This window comes from Homalodisca vitripennis, chromosome X (genome assembly GCF_021130785.1).
Source record: "Homalodisca vitripennis isolate AUS2020 chromosome X, UT_GWSS_2.1, whole genome shotgun sequence".
NCBI classification, from domain to species: Eukaryota; Metazoa; Arthropoda; class Insecta; order Hemiptera; family Cicadellidae; genus Homalodisca; species Homalodisca vitripennis.
The window spans coordinates 77,370,683-77,395,628 of NC_060215.1; the positions used below are offsets into that span (position 1 = coordinate 77,370,683).

The following is a 24,946-nucleotide window of genomic DNA, read 5'->3' on the forward strand; positions in this document are numbered from 1 at the left end:
TATAGAAGTTATTTAAGTTCCCAAATGAGCATATAAAACTGTTTATAATAAACCAAAATAGTAAGTTAATTAGTGTTCAACACATTACTTTATTATTTACACTGAGTGATGTTATCCATTGCATAAAGCTTGCCATACTTATGAATCTAATGCAATTGTTAAAGTTACATTACCTTAGTGTCTACTAGTATGGTAATTCTTATTCATGAACAATAAAGGGCAAGTAACCTATTATTAAAATAGTACAGTACTAGAATAAAATTATATCCCTAACCTTTTTATACCTATTTCACATCAAAAGAATTCTGTATAGTGATTTATTCTAGTATTAACTAAATAAAGTTATGATAATAAGAATTTGTGTTCTAAATCAAGGTAATTATAAATAATTACTTAACCCATTGTGGGCAGAGAAAAACCTTAGCAAGTGATACACAGCGGCTGGAGTTATTCGCAGCGGGAAGCAACATAACAGCCTGATAGATAGATAGATTAGGATCAAATCCGGGTGTGGCAATGAAAGGATATATTTGGTAGTATTAGAAACTTGCCGAAACTATGCCGGGTGAAAATGAATTCTTATTTTTCATTTATTTCTGAAGTGACTACTTCTTTTGGCGAGCTATGGATATATGTTTTGCACAGGGGAAAAACTTTTGTTTCGAGTCACAGAACGTCATGAATGTTGATGTTTTCCACATGCTTTCAAAGTAGAATGACAGCTTTACTTAAACGTAAACAAACAGTTATATAATCTGATCTGAACTAACATGCCATTTAAAGCATGTTTTACTGAAACTACCAGCAGTCAACAACAAGGCAATGAGAATGGTGTCAATCAGCTGTGGCAAAGTGTATATATTATTATTATTTGACTTCACAGGTAGTAAATATTTGTTTATTTCTTTATCAGCTAATAATTGTAATGGTGGAAAATAAATACAATCATTTCGATTCATCCACAAAACCAAATAAAATAGTGGTGATGAAAGCTCTGAATAGAGCGAAGCAGAATTAGTAATTTACAAATGCAGAGAACAGAAGTAAGTGTAAATGGAAATACGAATGTTGAAGTGAAGCAAGCAAGGCAAAAAGAATTGGCTAAATTACATAAAATGAGATATTTAAAAAGGCAAAGAAACATAGAACAGGATAAAATTAACTGTTTATTTATGGCACGTTCAAGAACTTTTAAGACAACGTTCGTAAAAGAGCAGATACTAGTTTGAACAATGTTGATATTTTTACAAATAATGAAAAATCATGTGTCAATGTTCAATCAAAGTTTAAAATCAAAACATTATTCATAATTCGCAAATTGCAGACCCATCCTGGTTAAATGTTCTATTTGTGCAAACTAAAAACACCGGCGCACATAATATAGAAAGTCACACATTTCTTCAAAAACTTTTGATTCACGTACATAAAATATAGATAATTTATAAAAATATGAACAATAAAATATCAATATGAGTTGAAATTTTTTGGACAATTTAAAGTGATTTACAAGAATATTACATTTCTCAATCTGATACTGTTTGATAATAATCAACAGTAAGTTACAACATTATTATTCTCTGCAGCGGTTATACTATAATATACACAGCAGTGCACATTCAGAGTTTGGTAAAAAGTTCATTAACAACGATTTTGGTCAGCCTTGTGACGTTTGTGATAGACAAAGGTTTAAAAATAACTTGAAAATTTCAAAAAATTATGATTCGACTAACAATGTACGGTTTATTAGAACACTACTTATGAATATTGATATACCTCCAATCAAGATATACCAAACTTGTTTTCAATAAATCAAAAAACAAAAAATTCAAGAATAAGGTAATTCCGTCAGTCAGTCCCGCAACTATCTTACCTTTTTAAATTTGTACTACATTTATTTATTTCTGATTTAGCTCTTCATGATTTTAAAAAGGTAAATGTTAATGAATCCCTAGTAATAAATTCTTGCAAGAGAGGATCAGTTCATTATATAGTCTAAATGCAACCCATCAAAAAATTAGTATTATTTTAAGTAAGCCAATTTGAAAAATTTGACAGGCCTGGATGAGGTTCTTCAATGTATGAGAGTGAAACTGCTGTAAATGGTAATAAGAATGCCTGATATGTGTTCCGGTGATGGTGGTATATAACACTGGGATCAGAATCAAGTGCTCAAGTGTTCTAACTTCTGTGTAACAATTTTGTGTAACAAACTCCTTGAAATTTGAGGAAAACTAAGTGAGGGTTCTGTTATTATGAATCTTTTTTAAGCTTCTCTTCGAATTTAGAGTGCCTATAAATAAGTTTTAGTAGATAAAATGATTTTTATTGAAATTTCAGTTACATGTATAAACTGTACTTCTTATTTAAACTAGGCTACTGACTAAGGTTTTTATTAGCATAAAAATTTGGCAATTCATAGAGAAAACATTATATACAACATAGATTTTTACTTTCATTTATATTTCACATAATTAACAAAGACAATAATTATTTCACATAATTTACTACTTTAAAAATTAACTCACTCTTTTTATGCAGTAGTACTTACCAGAGTGCAATGCATATTTGTCTCCTTCTCCAATTTTTGTAGCCCTAATAGAGCCACTTCTGGCTAAGGCAGTAGAAACGGCACTTGCCAGAGCACTTTTCGTCACCATACCTACACAAGACCACATATGTCGACTTATTCTCTAATATAATTGAGGATTTATTCTTAGATCTAACAACTCATTTCTAATGGGGTCAAAATCATTAAAGACTGTAGCATGTTTCGAGCTCTGGTGGGGTGTGTACACAAACACACACACATAAAGTGTAGTAGAGGGGATGTTTTAAAGCCACATTATTATAAAAATGAATCAGTGGAAAACTTATATTCATCATTAACTGACTACTCAGATGATACCACTCTGATATATTCTGCTCACATTATTATACTCGTTAGAATAATGTATGACATATAACTTAATGACTTAATTTATACAGACTGACCATATGTATGTCAGTCTGATATTATGCAAGTACAATCCTTTAAGAAATTGGAAGTAAAGTGAAATACAAAATGAAATACAATTATGGGCAAGAAAAACTGACCTATGTAAATCAGAACTACATACATATGCCAACTCAATAATGGTAAAACTATGCCTTCTGTAATAATTAACATTCTTCATGTGTTAAACCCAACTCATAGAAATGGATTGTATAGGGTAGTACTAGAAAATAAAAATATTTCAACTTGAAAACATATACACACATTTTTAGCCAACTAGGAATTTTTTATATACCTTGCTCGTGTATGCAGTTAAGATTTCAGTTTTCAATGCTATAGTCAATTAGTCATAATATAAAGGATTTTATCCTTTTTCAAGGTTTTCCTCCAACAAAACAAGAGTGAGAGTAAGTACAAAACCATGATAATTGTATGGATAAATGTGCTCAAATAAAATACAAGATTTAAAACTGAACTACCTAAACTCGGACCCAAAGGCCAATACATGACTGTTAAGGAACTGGTCCCGCATAATAATAATAATTATTATTATTATAAACTAAATTTTCTTCAAAATGTCTCATTTTCCCTCTACTTTGAGACCTGGAGACATTTAGTAATGTAGGGTTTGAAGTTTTTAATTGTTTTATTATTATTAAATGTAACTTTGTTAGCCAGTTTCCAGATTGTGTTTATTTTGAGATGGATTTACCAGTGAGTAAAATTAAACATATCCAGATCAGATCATTAACATCCAGATAAACTATAAAAAAATACGGTGATAATATTATTTCTATTTTATATTATAGAAAGCCATCTCACCATGACTCTGTAAAATAATCTATAGTTTATGAAGATAAATAAAATCAACACAAAACTTTTCCTAAACAATTTTGAGGCAAAACTGCTTGGAATGTTATATCATAGACTTGTGAAAGGCCCACAGAAATCAATGTTCTAGGAGTATAAATAACCACTCTAATGTTAAAGAATTAACACATTTAGCAAAAAAATTGATAAGAAATTGTCAAAAGCTAACTGTTGTCTTGAGACAATTCAACTGTTTGTTTATATTTAAAAATATGTTGTTAGTATTATATGAAACAGAAAGATTATTAAATACAGGACCAATTTGGATTAGACTGATTACTACAATTGGAAAGAAAACTAGGGCCACTAATATTGCAAGTATTGTAAGGCCAGAAAGATATTAGTATTGTCAAGTTGCTGAAAACTACAAGCAATGCAGAACTTGAACCCCTGGTGTAGATAGAGTCCATAGCAGCCTCACTGGTACTGGCTCCTGTATTTGAGGAAGATGTTAATTAAATAATTCAACAACGTCCACAAAAAAATTCCATTGACAACAATTTCATTTTGATATTGCTCATAAAAAAGCTCAAAGCATATTGTGAAGCCACTGACCAATTATTGATCTTTTTAAACAGAAATCTTTTCCTCTATCCTAAAATTTGCAAAAGTGAATCCAATTTAGAAACTCTGTAATCAGCAAATAACTATTAAACTGTCTCTAGTTGCACGTCCTGCTAAAGTATGTTTTTGTAAAGAATACATATTTTTTTACAAATACGACTAGCTTTAAAGGCCAATTGAATTTCAGAAAGATTAAATCAACAATTAAAACACAATATGAAACTTGTAGATATAGCTGTGGAGGGAATAGAAGGCCATAATCACACATTACTTTACTTGGCCTTTCTAAAGCATTATAGACTGTGTTGACCACAAAATATTTCCTGAAATTTTTTTCCCTTTTAATGAATTAGTTAATTTCTAAAACACAAAACTAAAGTCATCCAACATTTGAATAAAATCACGAAACCCAATGCACTGAGCTAGAGTCCCCAAGGGATCATTACCCAGTCCAATTATTATTCCTGATATATATTTCAATGATAGTGAATCATCACCACTGCTCAAAAAGCTTGCATTTGTTGATCTTAAAAGTTGTGTCCAACATTTCAATAGCCTCAATCCTCATATCAACTTGTCAAAGTAAAATTTCCTGCACTTTTATAAGTGTTCATTGTGTGATTTGAATAAAGCTGAATAGGCACTCGAGAGGGCTCTCCCAAACGATTTGAGAGCACACTCACAAATGAGAGTACAGTATCAATTTTGTTTGAATATAGTTTCAACTTAGAGGGTGAGTGCCCGCTCACGTGAAATTATAAATTTGAGTGTGCTCTCACAAACCGAGTTGGAGGGGAGCGTACAGGCCTGAACAGGAGGGAGCCCAAGCTAAAATGGTACAACCCAAAGTGGTTTTCATTAGTATAATAAAGATTTTCCCATCATGTTGGAGAAATCCATGTTACCAGATTGTGATGTTGAATAAGGCTGGGAGGGTACTCATGAGATAGCTCTAAAACCTATTTTTATGAAATATAACTTCAGAAAATGACTTTTGTTTTAGTAAAAAATGTCATAACTAAATATATTTATATACAGTCATCTTATATATATACTTATAAAAATTTCATATCCCTATCTTCAACAGTTTTTCTTTGGACCTGATTGTTGGTTGTTTTTTTTAAGCCTGAATTATGTGTCAAATGCCTACCACTTTTCATGATATGATACAAATATTTCTATTTATTCTATCTTTAAAAATGATGTTTTAAAGGACTATGACTAAAATTTCATTACACAAAATGGAAAATTTTATTAAATATTCCATTGAAAACAGATTGTACCACATTAAAGTAAGGTGTTAAACATTTATGACGTTAATGTTTCCATTAAACACTTCTCCATTTACTGTAAAGTGCAAGATGATATCCTGTATATTTATCTTAAAGATTTTTTCATTATTTTGGTCCATCAATATTTACAGATACTTCTCATAAAAAACTAGAAACTTATATTTTTTGTTCTATTGCCACAACTATGACAAAACAACTATGGGATTTTCAGAAAATATGATACAACATCATTTGTAGACATCTTTATACAAAGAAAATCAAAAATATTTGAAAGTATTTAGGTTGATTTCCTAAATGCCAGCAAATTGATTTTCAAAAGGGAGTAATCTCTGTAGAATAGCTCTTGTGCATTTCTGCTTACTTTGTACAATTTTGTGCCTATACATTCAGCTATAATAACTAAAGCGAGAGCACTCTCGGCTGTTGTGAGCCTGCTATTGGGCACACTCCACAATTTTCTAGTGTGAAAGTGAGCAGGCTCTCATCTTTATTGTTCTAGAAATTGTAGTAGAAGCTTGCATATAATTACTAAACTCAAAACATAAGAGCCCACTCATTGTTTGAGATGAGTCTGTGCATTTTATTTAACTGAACCTGAGTGAGTACTTACAAGATACAAGAAATGAGTGGGTACTCATCTTTATTCAACTCACAGATTGAGAATGATCTTACCATTATGGTAGCAAATTAATCATTGTAAAAAGTTCATTGAAATACACCTTGGTCAAGGGGGTGACATAAAATAGTCACATTGATCATCTTTGTGCCAAATTATCTTCAGGAATTTATTTCCTATGGTCCTTGGCAAAATATTGCACAAGTCAGGTACAGATTACAACATATTATGGGTAAATTAATCTCTAACATTCCTATGGAATTATGTGCAATCAATCATCTTATGAGAGTCTTCAAACTATAAAAAATGAAATTCGCATCATTGCAATTTTGAATTTCAGAGTGTCTTGCAGGATAGTTAAAAAATTGTTAACTGTTCAATTTGCCATATTGTCACTACATCTTAGAAACAACCTTATTTTGTTTGTATAAATGTGTCTTAACCACAGGATGAGACATACATGAACGTAAGACAGGAAGCTGAGTTAACTACTGGACAGATATGCACAGAAAGGTGGTGTTTGAAATTTTGCCTATACAGGCAAGTGTTAATTTTATAAACCAATAATTGTCAAACTCAACTGAAATTTCCTAAAATTTTTTCGTTAAATTTTAACATTTAACATGTCCGGTTACAAATTTTTCTTTTGAGACGAGATGTAGAAGAAAATTCACAGCAAACCTTCAAAGATGCTGTTTTGCCCAAAAAATTAGAAAAACAGCACAAACCACAGTCTACAGAAGTTTATTTAATTTAATTTTGAGCTCTAGTTTGGAGTAAAGAAAATGGCAGAATGCTGTTTCTTCAGTTTCACCATTACTGTTCATAGTAAACAATGTAACTTTGCTCGGGTGCAGTTTTTTAACAGCTGTGATAAAAACACAAATAAAAAGTAGTGTACAGTTCGCAGAAAAGTAAAAATATTTTTTCATTCACTGCTGTACTAAATTGTTTAGAGGGGCTGGTCCTCTTTTAAACCTTATTCTGCCTGTCCTTATTTTAATTTTGCAGATCCTATCAAACAGAAAAGAGGGAAGAGTCGATACAGTACAAGGTTGATGGTACTGATAAAAAGTGCAAAAGTTGTAGACAGGATTTGAATCTCTAGCTCAGATCCATAGTCCGATGTCTTAGCCTACTACACCAACGACACTCCCAAATTATCATCAAAGTAAATAGCTATGGAAACCTTTTTATTTAATTAAAAGAACAAACTTGATAACAAATAGTTATGTATGGTTAAACATTAATTCGAGCACTAGATCATTACTTTCAGTAAACAACTCAAAAAAGATCAAGTCATGCTGTGAGACAGGGTGAGCTGGAAATAAAAATCAAACCCACACAATAACTTACGCTTGGTAGATACAGACTCATTCTCAAACTGAAACAAGAAATATCATGTAAAAGTGGAATAAAGGCATTCTATACTTATTTTACCTGGTGCTGTTGCTGGCTTTTGTTGTGGCTTTGGTTTAGCCTGTACTGATATCACTTTTTTTGGTTTCTGAAACAAGTATTGGTAATATAAAATTATTTATATTAGCTTACACACAATTTTGATAACAATGAACATTATTTTTCAATAATAAATGTATGTGTTTTCCATTTTTGTTGTGCTGCAACTTGTGTGTAGAAGATGGTAAATTATGAAAAATTACACATATTAGATAAAATATAAACTATGCTAGTGTAAACTTAACAACTATTATAAAAGTACAACCTATGTCAAGATGAAATTCGACACACAAATGCCTTATAAGTTATATAGAAAATCAAACAAATTGCACAAAAACAAACATACAAAAAGGTTTGATTAACATTAAACATAGAAGAACTTTATTTTTTGTTGTTACAACTTTCCAAAGTCTAAGATTCAACTTGACACACACGTTCTTCATCATCTACACAGAAAAATTCATTTTCATGATCTACTACTTATAATAGATGGTAAATGGACTTGAAACCCCAACAAATGTTTTTCTTTATAAATATCTGGCCTAGAAAGGTGAAATTTTACACACATGTGTATTATGCTTTAGATACTATACTAGTAACAAAAATTCTTGTTGCTTTATGAACGAAGAAAACTTTGGACGTGTGCACTTGTGTGTGTGTGTGTGTGTGTGTTTATATATATTCTTTATTTTTTTTTACAAAAAGGAGAGGCCGATCCCCTTTTAAGCCTTATTCTGTCCGTCCTCATGGCCCACTGGTCTGTGCGAGGACCTTATCAAACAGAATAAAGGGGAGAGTCGATACAGTACGAGTCACAGACAGGATTTGAACCTGCACTAACTCTAACTCAGACCCAAAGTCCAACGACTTAGACCATAATCAAACTTGGTCTTGATCGGCACCATAATGCTAATGCTACTACGCCCCAAAAACACATTCAAATGGAATTAAATTACAATTACTGGAAGTAATTGCTTTTTTTACCAATGCTGACTTTTCAGACAAATATATTATATATTTTCTTAATTGGAGCAACAATGCAAATGCTACTAAAACACCACACATAGATTACAATGACTGTTCATAGACGCTTTTTGAGCTATGAAAAGTTTTCAGTCCTCTCGTATGTATATATTTTCCTGGCCAGAGCATTGATGCAAACGCTACTAAGGCACCAAAAATCCTTAGGCTGGAAGAAGATTACACTGACCAAAGGTAAACACGTTTTGACTGGAGTCAACTTTACTGACCATATATTTCTTCATCGGGGCAACAATGCAAACATTACCAGGGCACGGGAGAAGATTACTAGGGCCAGAAGTAGAGATGTTTTGACTAAAGTATGCTTCTCAGCCTGAATATATATATATATATATATGTGTATGTGTGTGTGTATATTGTTTAGATCGTGGAAACAAGGAAAACTCTACTATGTTGTGTGTTTAAAATAATTTATCTGAACCAGAAATGCTTCTTTACACACTAATCCGGAAATATGTGCCAGTGGATGTTTTGTTTACTTTTTGTCTTTAATCTCTCGGCAATTAACACTGAAATAATAAGTACCACAAACATGTCTACATCTGATTTACACCAGAAATGCCTTAGACTGGACTAAATTACAATAGTCATAAGTATACACTTTTTGACTGATGTAGGCTTCTCAGACCTACATATGTGTATATATTTTCTTGATCAGGTCAACAAAACAAACTCAATCATGGTATCATAAATATATTCATTTGAACTAGAAGTGCCAACACATGCTTACAATAAAAAGCATTCACAATTTTGTCTAACATCTAGACCTCTTAACCATAAAAACTGAAATAATACATATCTAAAATATGTACTTCTGTTTCAAACATATTTATTACATTATAAGTGTATTAAATGAAAAGCTAAAAACTTCAACTGTAGGATTCTTCCTCACTGCCCTTAAACACTTCAATTTGTTCCTGAAACCGTTGTTCCAAACCAATCGTTCGGAGCTTTTGTATCAAATATCATGGAGTATTGGAGAAAAATTTGATTTAATTCACAGGTACAGTACTTATAAAAACTGTTTCACTTTCCAACATCAGGGTTCCAAAATACTGATCAAAACATAAATCTAAAATGGATTGTCAAATTGAAATATCTTTCAGTGACTATTACTTATCTCAGGAGTGTTTAGAATGTCATTTAAAATGAAGATACCCACGATGTTCCTGTTTTTGGCAGGAAATTGCATGTGAAGTTGTGGGTAACTAGTAGTATATTATATGATTGGGTTTTCAAATGTAATCTTTATCTAAAGATATACTGAAATGGGGGTCATTTCTGTCTTATAAAAAGTTACAATAATGATATTCTCTTATTTTTTGTTAGAATTTTTCTAAATTGGATAATTTTAAAACTATAGTTTTTAGTTTTCACAATAAGTAGTGTGGAAAGTTAAAAGAGAGTTAGAAATGCATATTGTTAATTTTTATTAATGATTAGAGTTTAAATTGCGCTATACAACCTAATGAAAGTATGTAGTAGACAAGGTGGCTTGGAAAAAAAAAAAAGAATTTTAAAACACAATTGAACCATTTTATTGTATAGTAGAAAAAGTTTAAAATTTGTTTTTCTAAAATAAATATTTTTGACACAAATATCCAAACTTTCTTACAGCATTACATTTTTGTAATAAAATTGAATAATGAGTGATATTAATGACTAGTGATACAATGTATGTACCCTAAGAAGGCAAAGATGACTAAAAAGGGCAAGGTCAAAGGTCAGAGTGTCACCACTTAACTGCTTAGGCTTCATTACATTATACTTGACCAACTCTTGAATATCTCATTGCATATTTTTAAATACTAAAACAGAACTGAACAGCATGAAGAGGTTGTAATGAGTATGTTACTATCATATTTAGGACTAATATATTCTTCAGTATAAAAGTGAAGTTTTGTATAAAATAATATAGAATCCTAGTGGAGTTATAAATATTTTCTTACGGATCCAGAATAAAACTTATATAAATTGTTGGAAAAAAAAAATATTTTAACATAAAACATTATTTATTGTTAGTGTAAATCCCTGTTACTTCAAATTTTTAATGTGCTGCAAAATGTAACCGCTCCAGCTCAAACAGCCAACATATGTCCAATACTTTGGGTAAAATTAAATGTTTTAATTACATATTATACCTCATGTAGGATCAAAATTAATTATCCTGTTGTACATATTTTAAACTTTTCATAACTAAAGTATATATTCAGCACCACCGGACTTGAAATTATTCTTTTTTTAAGAGCGAATCTTGAAAAATGTGTGAGCACAAGACCGAAAAACTCAAAGAAGAGCAACATGTTACTGGCTGTATCCGATACAAAGTTATAATACTCTGTTGAAACTGACAGGAGCACATTGAGTAATGAAGTGGGTTGGTTTGTCCAGTAATCTTTATCTAAATGCCTGATGAGACACATAGACAGACACATAGTTACACAAGAAATTCAAAAGAATAGTTCAAAATTATTTAATGATTAATGAAATAGGCTGAGTACTGATCTTAAATCTGAGAGTGCCCTAATTATTAAATAAGCTCATATAACAGCTTTTTTATTAAATGTTTATTATACTCTCCTCCAATACATCAAGCAAATTTACTTTCACATTCAATATTTTTTAGACTGTTCCTATTAATGTACTTTATGATTCCATAGTCATGTTAAGTGGATTAAGTGGCTAGAGCAAATTTTCATTTTATATGAACACTAACTAGTTATTTTTTTTAATTAATAGAACTTTGCCTCAAGTCAACAGTCACCAGTCATGGTAATTTTGGTAAGGGTGGGAATTGCATGATATCAAAAAGGTTAAAAAACCAAATGATACATTTTTTTACAGGTCACATTATTTTACCTTTTTAAATAATAGCTAAATCAATATTAATCACCAAGACAGAGACTAAAAATTGTTACATTCTGTTTCTTAACTTGATAGCTGGTGCTTAAATAACTATTATTTACGTGCATGGCAGTTGTAAGTATGTCAAGCTAAAGCAAAGTATAAGGGGGTTCTGCCACTAGTCAATGAGTTTTAGCTTTAGCCACTTCAGAGCATAAACAATATTTCGAACAAGTACGTTGTGTTCTTATAGAATGCAAATTGGCTCTCACTTCCAAAAACAAGGTAAAAAAAACAAGATTGTATTGCACTTTCAAAGTACAAGATCTTGTCTATTTCATAATAATACAACAGTTAAACAATCACCCTTAGATTGTTTCCTAAAAGATAGTAAAAATAATCATTTAAGCATCTTTAATTTTGTTGTAAGAAGCAAAAAAATAATTTTAGACTGAAAAATTAAAAATTTTTAAAGTGAAAACAATTACTACAGTAGTATCTTGTATTTTGGTATTGCAAGATTTGGTTTGGATACCAAAGACCACTCTTAAATACACCGATACAATGCAGTATCAAAGGAGTCAATCGCTGTCCTTTTTTTACTTTTTGACCATAAAACCAATAGAGCTCTTACTTGCACAAAGAGAAACATATGTCTCGAGTTTCAAGCCCCTAGGACCTTTGTATTAAGAGTTATCACACGTTGATAATTCAAACAGAAAGACAGACTGCCATTTGGCATTTTACCCCAAAACCAATAGAGCTCTTACTTGCACAAAGAGAAACATATGTCTCGAGTTTCAAGCCCCTAGGACCTTTGTATCAAGAGTTATCACACGTTGATAATTCAAACAGAAAGACAGACTGCCATTTGGCATTTTACCCCAAAACCAATAGAGCTCTTACTTGGACAAAGAGAAACATATGTCTCGAGTTTCAAGCCCCTAGGACCTTTGTATCAAGAGTTATCACACGTTGATAATTCAAACAGAAAGACAGACTGCCATTTGGCATTTAACCCAAAATCAATAGCGTTCTTCCGTGGACCAAGAGGAACTAAGTTTCAAATTTCTACCAAACCAAAACTTGTTTCCTTTATATCAAGTGATATTGCACAGACAAAGAGACAAAAGTACAAATTCAAGACTTATGTCAGATCCTTAATAAGGGAAATAGAGTTGGGCAGAAGTGTTGAAAATTATAAAAAGATCCTAAAAGCACGAAGTTGCACAAAGCTAGATCTCTACGAGGGTCATTCAATAATTAAAGGGAATAAACAGGTCTGGGGAGAAAACTGTTGGTAGGGTAATTTTGATACTTTTATAGCTGTTGACATCACTGGTATACACATTTAGGTCCCCACAGTGAATCCAACTTCAAACACTTGACAGCATTGGTCAAAATGACCGTCAGCTGGCTGGCTTTAATCTATAGGAGTATTAAATACAGTACAAAATAAACTGCTAAACTACCAAAATTTTCACAAAACGAAATTTGTACAGTAAAAGAGAAAAAGTAAAAACACATTTACATCCTAAAGGCAGTTAATACAATATATTACGTTGATACAAATATACAGATACAGTACAGAAGAAGGAATATAAAAGTAAAGACTGAATCCTTATCTTAATGGTCTCTCCTGTGATGTATAAGTGCAATATAAACTCATAATCTACGTAACTATGTACATTATAACTAGCGCGTTATGTTTGCACAGTTTTCCTTACTTATTAAGAAATTAAAAAAGAAAAATCTAAAAATTGAATTCCTGTATTAAATTCCATCGGTACCTCCAAGCGTCCTTCATATAATCCCCTAACGCCTGCCAATCCCTCCCATTCAAAAATTCCAAAAACTCCCTTTTACTTAATATACAATTGTTGTTGTTGTTTTCGAATATTCCTGAGAATAGGACATATGGCTACAAAGTGGAAAACTGTTTCATTCTCTTGCAGGTTGCACAAAGAACAGGTAAAAATTGAACCTGTTAGCGAAGGCTTGTAATTTAAGCTGACAAGTTCTGCTCGAGCTTTAATAACCCGTGAAATAGTACCAACATCAAGGTTATTACTGATTGCGCTTCTGTCCCCAAGGTCAAGATCAAGGGTCAGGTACTGCTGGTGATAACGAGAGGTCCGTGCTCTGCCCACACAGTCTGCATGAAACCTATCCCTCAGCCCCTCTACCACACTCATCAGCTGTGTCTGCAGTATGTCCAACTCCTGCACACTGAAATCTACCTCAACTCCCACTCTGACACCTAACTCTATCCACCTCCTGCACCATGCGCTCTTACCTTCGATAGTTTGTCTTGCTAGAATGTTTGGTAGGCGGTCTTCACCCCAGGACAAAATTTTCATAAAATAAGAAAGATTCAGTTTCAGAGTGTACATGAAAATAGTTTCAATATTTACTTCTAAGTGGATCGCATAATTAGGTGTGTTGTGCGGCAGCTGGAAAAGTCTCTTAATAAATTCTCTTTGAACACTTTCTATTCCGTTGCTTTCCAGACATCCCCAGACTTGTGCTCCATAGCACAGTATTGCTCTAATAACGGCTTCGAAACATTTAAATTTTGCACTGATTGGGACCCTGGAGTTACCTATTAAATTGCCCCACATTGTGTTCATTGTCATTCTCGCACATCTGAATTTTTCTTTGAATTGTTGATTCCACGATAATGCGGATGTGAACGACATACCTAGATACTTATAGCTATTGACCACCTCGATTCTGTTTCCTTTATACCACCACTTACATTCAGAGCTCAGCTTACCCCCTTTCCTAAACACCATAATCTTAGATTTATTCAAATTAACAGACAGATTCCAATTTTCGCAGTAATTTTCTAACCTTTTTATCATATGCTGTAGTCCTGTTGGAGAGGGGGAAATTATAACTATATCGTCCGCGTACATAAGCATATTTACTTTAGTCCCTCCAAAACTGCATCCCCCTTCTAGCACCTCTGGCAAATCATGAATGAACAGCGAAAACATTGTTGGACTAAGTATGCAGCCCTGCCTCAAGCCCATGTTAGTGTCAAAACTGTCAGTGACTCCATCCCTGCACCAAACACCTGCAGTTGTTCCGTTGTAATAACTCTTCAGTAGGTTAATAATTTTCGTAGGTACACCCAAACAAGATAACTTATAAATTAAGGCGTTTCTATCTATGGTGTCGAAAGCCGACGAAAAGTCAACAAAAAAACAAAATAACTTCTTACTTAAAATTTTCAAGTTTGCCATAGTGGATAAACTAAATATATTGTCTATGGTTGAGTACCCCTTTCTGAATCCAGCTTGACACTCGCTAACAATTCTTTTTTCACTTATCCAGCTATTTAATCTATTATTTATTAAACCTAAAAATATCTTCCCTACACAATCGATAAATGACAGCCCTCTATAGTTTCCTACTTCTTCCAAGTCTCCTTTTTTGTGTAGTGGAAATATTATTGACTTTTTAAAACTGTCGGGTACATCACTAGTATTGAAAATAATATTATACATAAAAATCAATTTATTTTTAAAACTGGTAGGAGAATTTTTGAAAAACTCATACGGTACTCTGTCGTATCCAGGGGCCTTTCCAGCTTTAATTCGTGCTAAAACAAACTCTAGCTCGTCAAGAGAAAAGTCTCTATCTAAATAGTCGTCCTGCACCTCAGGAAGTGCAAAACTTATCCCAGATGACAGCAAAGGTGGATTCAACAACCCTTTAAAATGTTCAATCCACATAATGGCTGAAATATTTCCAGTTTTCATTCTTTTTTCTCTTAAACCTATTTAATGCCTGCCATAATGTTTTAGAATCAGACGCATGTCTCAAATCAGTTATAATACTCTCCAAGTGATCTTTCTTTTTCCTGCCACACGTCTTATATTTTTTCTGTTCTTCTGTTTGCTTTTCACTAACATAGAATTATTTTTTCGAAAGAGATTTAATAGCCGAAATACGCGTTTTCTTGCTGCTAAGCATTTGAAGTCAAACCAAATCTGTTTTTTCTTAACCCCCTTATTATTTAGCAACACCTGATGTTTCCCCGAGCTGAGTCAACTATGCAACCCACGAGTTTGTCAACGTTGTTTTGGTTGTTGTTAGTTAACTGTAGTTCCGTAACTGTCCGCTCCAGCTTATCAGTGTAGTCGGACTAGCACCATCAGACCACCTGAGTTTCGGCATCAATGGGAGCAGCCCCTCCCCCTCCCCGACCACGGGGTCAGAAGCGCCACCCCTGATTGTGCATTCAATGGGTCGATGATCTGATCCTGGAAAGTCCACCACTTGAAAATTGCTGATTGAGTCTAGCACATTAATGGAAACTGCGGCTAAATCTATTACAGAACATCCTCTAGTATTGATAAATGTGAAATCGCCCTCGGAATAGTCTCTAGATCTGCCATTCAAAACTATTAACCCACGATAATTAAAAAGTTCTAATAATTTACGCCCATTTGAATTTACAACCATATCTTTTGAATTTCGATTACTACTAAAGTTCCACTACTACCATTGAAATCCTCTAAATTTATTTCATTTTCTAAATTTTGCTCGTGCCCTATTCGCCCATTCAGGTCTCCTATTAAAATTAAATTTCTGTTGAAATTTTCCCGACAAAAATGTGTCAAATTTTCAAAGTCCCTGTTCCAATTATTAACATTAAGGTACACTGGTACAATTAATAATTTTGTCCCATTTACTTCGACATTTATAACAGAAAAATGTTCTTCCTCTACTATGCTAATGCAATTAAAAAAGTTAGATTTTTTCCTTATCATGATTATAGATCCGCCTATATTCCTACCAAACTGCGCTATTCTATGTGCAAAACAAAATTTCAACTTATAATCTACCAAACTATTTACAATATAGTCTTCTTCCCGTAAGGGAATGAACGTTTCTAATAAAACAATAACGTCATATTTATTTATTAAAACTAAAAAAACTATCGTCACTGACCGTATTTAAGAGACCACAAACATTACATACTAAAAGCGTTAACCCGTCCACATGCCGCTCTGAGTCCGTTATGGAAGTCCTTGTCTGTTGCCGGGGGGTGGGACTGGCTGCACCTCCTCAGCGTCTGCTGGTGTCACTGCCTCCGCTTGGCCATGGTACTCCTCCGCCGCCGCCGCCTCCGGTTGCTGCCGCTTCTTTCTGCTGCCTGTCCTCCTGGAGCTCACCGAGGAACTGGGAGAAGTCTCGGCCCACAACCTTTTTGAGTCGGGTGCCGCCGTCCACCGCACCAGCCCTCAGCTTCCCTTCGTCCCACGTGAAGCGACAGCCCTCGATGGTCAGGTGGTCGGACACTAACGGCATCTTCCTCCGCCCTGTGACGCGCTCCACCTCAGCTCGGACCTTAACCAGCTTAGCCCGCCTCTGCCGTATCTCTTCTGGATAGTCTCTGTGGACGATGTAGCCGGTGTTCTTCAAGGTTTTTACACGAGACATGATGTAGTGTATGTCCCGGTCGTCTGGCAAGTGCGCGATGACAGCTTTGCTTCTGCCTAGAGTGTGTGCATGGTTCACGAAGAGATTGTCACCACAACCTAGCACTTCCTTGCAGAACGCTTGTACAGCGTGACAACAGTCCACTCCCGTAGCCCTATCCGGTACTTTTAGCCCCTTAAATATGAGGTTGTTGCGCCTAGACCTTGACTCTAAGTTCACAAGCCTAGACACCACAACACTGCTCTGCCTCTTTATATCAGCTATTTCTTCCCTCAAAGCACTGTTTTCAGCTTGCAGGCCCTCGATTCTTTCATTTAAACGAGCCAAATCTTCCTTGGTGGCAAGATTAGCTAACTTTTGATCCAACAAAAGACTTAGACTGTTCATAAGCTGCTCTTGTGTGATGTCTCCTACCTTGTCACCTGCCATTGTACCTGAAGCTGAAGGGGAGATTGGTAATTCGGGTGATGACGATGATCGATGCCGCTTTGCTGATCTGGGTGTTGATGGTAAGAAAAACTCACTAATTTTCTTCTCACTCATATATACACTGTCTCACATACACACACTGTCTACACTGCTCCGTACTGTCACTACACGGCAACGACATCACTGGTATAAGCCCTGATCAGCTGATTGATTAACATTGTTGTTTTTATAACCTCAAAAATACATTTAATTATGACAAGTCCACTTGAAAAACTCTACTTTAGTGAAACAAGGTTCGTTTTTTACTTGCTGAAGGTGAAAAACCAGTGAATATATGCACTAGAATGACTAAAGTGTATGGTGATATTGTTTGATCATGCAATTTTTACAAGTGGGTAGAACAGTTCAAAAATGGCCGGGACTCAGTGACTGACGAACACCGTCCTGGCTGACCAGTTGAAGTTTCAACTCCCTCACTGGTAAGTCAAATTGATGACGTCTTATATTTGAACAAACAAGACACCATAATAGTTTCTCAGGAATAAGTTACAGTATAGGATAATCTTCCTTGTATAATCCTTCAAATTAACAATAATTTTATCAAAATTATGTATATATTCTTTTTACTACTTAGAGATTTGATTTTCTTAATGTGAATTGGTCTAAATAATATGGTAGCTGCTATGTATTATGTATCCAAAGGTGATCTAGTTTTATAGTATGCCTACACCATGATCCTGACACTATAAATGAAGAGTTTCAATATTGGTGTGTTAAGAGGTTTCGTTAAAAATGTTTGGAACTCTCATTCTCATTATCGGGATAAATAAATATGTCTATCATACTCTTGTGTTTCTGACACTACCTTAAAGATAAAAAATATAGTTCTACAAACATAATATCGTCTGATTCTTAGTTTCAAGTTTTCTTTGGCGATGGAAGGATTGTGAAGGTAATAGGATTTTTCATTGAGTTGTCAGTGGTTGCTTATTGAGTGCAGACCAATTATGACCTGTATTCTTTAATACAGCTTATAATAATTTGTCTTTGATTTATTAAGTACAAGTCTTATGGACACAAGTTTATTATGACTTCCGACTTGTGTGGGTAGTGGTGCTTTGGTAGGATTTGTAGTTATGTGTCAAGTTGGTTATCCACTTGAGGAATAAATCAGATTGCAGATCTCAAAAAGTAGTGTTACTAATTTTTTGTATCACTGAATAATGGATAATGTCAAAGAAAATATTGTTACCTTTACATATATTTTCAGAATTGAACTAAATTAAGAAAACTTACTCCAGGAACCATACAAAACCAAACATTAAAATTACTTTAAAGCATAAATCTTAAAAGTAACATATATTGACTCTAAATCTTTAATTAAAATAGTATCTTTACTATTGTGAGTTTAATTTGATTTGTCAATGAGCACAATTTAGAAAATGATATGAAAAACAACTATATAACTTACAGGGACGGCAAAATCTGGCTCATCCTCTTCTTCAGCCGGGGTTTGTTGAGGAGTAACTCCTGTAACAAATAAAATAAATAAATTTAATATGATAAAGATAAATACCTGTAGAATCAACAATGCCTTTGACTAGTCTATAAACATAACATTTTTATATCAGTAAAACATATATTTTTGAGTATTTAAAGTGATTTACACATTGTTTATAGTTATAGGCTTAGTACTATTTTTTTCAGAACAGAAACTCACTTGTTACCAACATAAGGTTTAAAACACATTATGATATCAAAAGTAACTGAATTTTTTGTTAAGTAACTTTGAGTAGTGTCAGAAACTATTGTATTATGGCTTTTGTAAAAATGCCAATAAGAATCTACAAAAATACCTACCTGTAATAAATAATTTGGCATAAAACATTCAATATTAACTTCAAACTAAAAGGGCATAACATTTTTTTAAATATAAAAACGGGTACAGATTGAAAAGAATGAGACTAAGAAACTGCCTTGAGGCATTCTTTGTCTTTAAAATAGATCACATGACTCTGTTTCCAACCTGTTAACCTGAGAACTATCTTCCATGGAAGATTTCACTCAAGAAATGGTACTATCTTTAAACCCCTAATATTATAATGCACTTTGACTACTAGCATATGTATTTTAACGAGTCAGTATATAACCCATCATAATCACAGTGGTAAAATTACCTTTGAACTTGGCCTCCATAAAATCATCACACACTTACAAGAAATTTACTAGAACAGTACAATAACGTCTGAAACTTGATTGGGAATTTGGACGCAAACCCTGTTATTTAATACTGTATATAAAATCTGGTGAATAACAACTTTCTCTAGAATCATCGAAAATAGAGGCAAATAAAGGATGACAAAGTGCAATTCTCTAGAATGAAGAGGTCAAGACTTTAAGACTATAATACTACCTTTATATACTCGTACTTTCAGAACCTTATTTGATAGGTTCAAAATTAATACATAAGAACTCTTGGTTTAACATAAAGAAATGATTTTCGTGGTCTATTGAAGCTATCTCTTCCTTGATATGACAGCTAGCTTTCTCATCCCTCTTCAGAAATCTCCACAAAGTGATGGCTAAATAAGTAAATAATATGACAATACGTTTAACAGTTTCAACTAAAAGCACTGGATTATAGTTTATTTGGTAAGTAAGCGTTGGTATGCGATAATAGTTTTTCCTATATGTGTTTTTTAAATAATTTTTGCCATTTTGTATTGTAGGGGAGCCGGTTCGTCTATTTTTTCACATCATCTGATATTTACAATCGTGATTTTAATCATGATTCCTTCTCAGCACATTATCCAAATAACATGTTTTGCATTTTAAGAACCGTAAATTCCGAAGGCGTATGACCGACCGCAAACTCGCACTCGGGTGTTGGATGCACTGCTGCTACGCCAGCCGCCGCCGCGCCGCCGCGCCGCTCCGCCATACTACGCCGCACCAAGGCACGACCCATGGGAGCGGCTTGTACAAGCCTCCAATCCTTCATTTACAACTGTTTAATGATCAACATTATTTTCCGCCTGGACTCACGTTCCGCAATTCCCGGCTTACGTCATCTGTATTGTTACTTACGCGCAAAATCTTCTGTCGCCGAGCGGAGTACTAAGACAAAAACACTGTTCAACACTGTGTCTTGGTACGAAGATGTGCCACTTGATACCAAATTAGTTTTAAGTGTTATTCACACTCAGAAATATTCCATTTGGTGATATGCAAAGTCATGTTTTGTTTATAATTTGCATAACAGTTTTGCATACACATGCCGTGTTCATGTCACCTCAAAAGTACTCCTTATTTCGTAACCTATTAGCTTTGCCGTGCCAACTTTTGGCTGTTCGATTACTACAGTTTTAATTGAACCAATCTCCGTAATTTTAAAGAATAAATGTCTGATCTCGCTTCTGAACTGAATGTAACCGTGCCGGCCAGGTCTTCGGTGTACGAATGTTTTAAACTACGCGTGTACTAAATTTCGTAATTTGAAGTTGGTCAACTTCACAACCAATCGTTTCCCCTAACAACACTTATCGTAACAGTGGACAAAGGCTACTTCTGGCCAGCACTGTCGCCACTCCATCAATCATTCTGCCAAACCGTGTATTTGCACCTCTAACTTGCTGTTCGCGACAGTGTTGGTATTTCGTTCTGTAAACCACTAATTCGCAAATTTGCAATAATTAATTGTCGGTCAGGCACGAACCTCTGAGTAACAACGTCGGTATTTATTTCTATTATTTGATTACTGAAATTGGTGTTTATCGCGAAACATGACTGTCTACACAAACCTTTTGTTCCGCTGCTGAGATATAGCCACCGCAAGGAGAGAGAATAGAATTACCTGGTATTATTACCTGCATTGTTCAACTCAACTAGATATTTCAGTCCAGGTTATACATTTCTAAAAGAATCATGAACTATTCGAAAAAATAATAAAGTAGTTGTTTGTCTAAGATTTTATTAAACAAAATTATTACTCACAATATACATACTTAATGGTGTTACTAAAACCCTAACCATAAGAGTATTTTACAGAAAACATTTCAAATTGGTTGCAAAATATTTAGATGGGTCTGCATCAATATCATCATCTGCTTAAACCTTTTGAGGCCAGGACCAAAAATTACTATGTACCAAAATTGAGCACCGCCATTTGGGGATAAGGCCAAACATAAGCCTACTGGCATGGGGTTTCTTGCGATTTGTGAAAAACTAACTGATAACGATAGAAAGCTGATTTTAGTACCAAATTGTCAGCAATAAGAAGAATTATGTTACCCTTTCCAAAAATCTGAAAATATTTAGAACATGAAACATATACAAAACATATTGTTTTAGTTAGTTAGTTAGTAAGTTCTAGTACGGAGGAAACAATTTATTTACTGGGGCGACAATTTTAATTTGTTTCTGTATATTGTTTTGTACAAGTGTATCAAATTTCCAAAAAAATAATAAAAAATAAAAATAGACAACAATTAGAATATAAAACAAAATAATATCTGTTTGGGTTCGTTTGTCTAAGATGATCTATATGTCATAAATTAATCTTCTAAATCTACCCTATACTAATAATTTACACTTTATACAACAGTTGCATGCCTTTGTCTTCGTTACTTTAGTATAATTGCTATTATAGTTTGATTTCTTTTACGCATATATTCAGACGAAATACATCTGTTTGTTAATTCAAACAAACACGAAACCACATCTGTGTAGTTGATATGATTGGTATATTTGATAACCATTCAGTTTGAAATAATAAATTTACCAAAACTCTACTGGAAACTAAAAGTACTGACCCGGTGACAAATCTGCGGTCGCCGCGGCCATACTTTCTGTCGCGATTTCGCCGGAAGGTTTCAACGCTGTTCTACTTTTTCTGTAATGTAACGAAGGCTGGCCCTAAAAGGGTGAACATATTCAAGGACATTCTGCTAGTAGTTCAAATAGACAACGTAATGAAATAGGTTGGAATGCAGTAATTAACCCCCACAGTGACCTACTGATTACTGTGGGGTTGAGTTAGTTAGTTGCTAGAATGCAACTACGATGCGGTACAGGACAGGGTCTGAAGATATCACCCACACTATGCCAGACTACTGAAGGGTCGAGTTAGCTAGTAGCTAGAATGTAACTACGATGCGGTACAGGTCACGATCTGAAGACATCACCCACACTATGCCAGACTACTGAAGGGTCGAGTTAGCTAGTAGCTAGAATGTAACTACGATGCGGTACAGGACAGGAGATGAAGGTATCACTAGCACTACAAGACACTGACTACTGAGGGGTCGAGTTCGATCTTCCCGCTAGTAGCTAGAATGGATGTAAATCACCACTATTAGCCCGAAATGAAGAAATTAGTCATACAGTAATCAATTGAATACCGGGGGGGGGGGGATGAGTTCGCTAGTACGCTAGTAGATAGAACGTTAGCAGGGTAACATCTTGAAATCCTGTCCTGTACCGCACCGCAGTTACATTCTAGCAACTAGCTAACTCAACCCCAAAGTAATTCTCCATTCCAACCTTATGTCATTACGTTGTTTATTTGACCTACTAGCAGAATGTCCTTGAGTATTTTAACCCTTTTAGGAGAAGACCGGACTGAAAATATCACCTACGCAGTGACCGACTGATTAGCGAGGGGTTGAGTTACTGTAACTAACTAGTCCCGTTAGTTAACTCGAAGGACATAATGTACGATGCAAAGGCCCACCTACCGAACAGTAATAATGCGAATGATGATGGGAAGACTCGTATAGTCACATGGAATCACGTTATCTACTGTCCTCGCGTGCACCCAATTTTCCACTTCACGATCCAAATAGTGGAAGTGCGAATGGCGGAGGGAAGACTCGTATAGTCACATGGAATCACGTTATCTACTGTCCTCGCGTTCACCCAATTTTCCACTTCACGATCCAAATAGTGGAAGTGCGAATGGCGGAGGGAAGACTCGTATAGTCACATGGAATCACGTTATCTACTGTCCTCGCGTTCACCCAATTTTCCACTTCACGATCCAAATAGTGGAAGTGCGAATGGCGGAGGGAAGACTCGTATAGTCACATGGAATCACGTTATCTTACTGCCCTCGCGTTCACCAAATGTTCCACTCCACGATCCGAATAGTGAAAGTGCGAATGACGGAGTGAGGAATCGTGTAGCGCACACAGAATCACGTTATTCGATGTCCTCGCGTTTACCCCCTTTTCCTGTTCACGTTCCAAATAATGCGATTGCAAATGACGGAGGGACGACTCGTGTAGAGCAAACGGAATCACGTTATCTGCTGTCCAGTCGCGGTCCCGAGAGAAAGCCGTACATTCCTTAGTCAGCCACTCATAGCTCAGACGTTACTCCTTATACAACGTTCGCCATCGATACCCACCGTTGTATCGGCTAATATGGCGAAGTTTCATTGTGTTTGTACCACTATCGGCGCGGGAATCTCTAATTGTATAAGATCATGACTTCGAAAAGAGAGAAGCGGTTTTGCTCATAATATACGCACCGCATAAGATAAACCTTTAAAAAAAATCTAAATAAAATGTGAAATTCTCATTTATGAATACTAAAAATTATGAATTTAACGAAAAATTTATTGTTTTACATATTAAGATAGTTTTATCAGGATAATTTATGAATTTTCTACAAAAGAAATATATTGTTGTCAAATCAGTTTGAAACAATATTGTGAATCAGTTGTGAGTTGTTGTGACAATTCATACAATTCGATACAGCGATGCAATTAGTTTTTAATAAGGGTATACTGTTAACTGAGGTAATTGATTAATTTATTATTTAAACTCGTTTGACTAATTTTTAAATATAAACAAAAACTATTCAACTTATTTTAAAAACTGGCAACTGTTATTGGCTTTACCTTGTCTCTTAATTTTAGAAAAAATACTATTCTGTATGTTGAAATGTGCTACAAACAGTGGCTGATACAAATACATTAGACACGTGACAGAGATGATTGAGGCGAAGAGCGGCGGTTTATAATATTGCGTCCACAGGAAAGTTTTTTTAACAAAAAAAAAAAAAAAAAAAAACAAAAAAAAACAGCCAAAATCACTTTAAAATGCCCTTATCTCATAAGGTGTCAAAATTTGTTGCATTGTCCAATGTTTACAAATTTGTGAATAATTGACAGAAAGACTGTATAATGAGAAGACATGTACCAGTTCAGGAAGTGTGCTGTAATTCACAAAGGATTATTACTGATCATTGGTGTTTGAATGTGACACGTTTAAATTTCAAATTGTATAAATGATGTATGTGCCATGTACATTGTAAGTGGCGAGCGTGAGAATCGGCGACTAGGCTACTGCAAGGGCAAGTTACGTAAGTAAGGGCTGTCCGTCA

General features: G+C 34.3%; 1 protein-coding gene across 8 annotated transcripts in view; it reads right to left on the reverse strand.

The window, feature by feature from the left end:
* Window positions 1-24,946, reverse strand: part of LOC124369236 (CLIP-associating protein 2) — a 192,551-nt gene that overhangs the window by 105,308 nt on the left and 62,297 nt on the right. For 6 of the 8 annotated variants that reach the window (XM_046827120.1, XM_046827121.1, XM_046827117.1 and 3 more), the window contains 3 exons: window positions 19,032-19,090; window positions 7,775-7,841; window positions 2,549-2,659 (listed from right to left, as the gene is read on the reverse strand). In XM_046827120.1, the coding sequence (XP_046683076.1) occupies window positions 2,549-2,659; window positions 7,775-7,841; window positions 19,032-19,090 (237 nt within the window). Of the gene's footprint in view, window positions 1-2,548; window positions 2,660-7,690; window positions 7,719-7,774; window positions 7,842-19,031; window positions 19,091-19,973; window positions 20,309-24,946 lie in introns of those variants that run through there. The other 2 variants (XM_046827123.1, XM_046827116.1) reach the window with 2 other exon arrangements.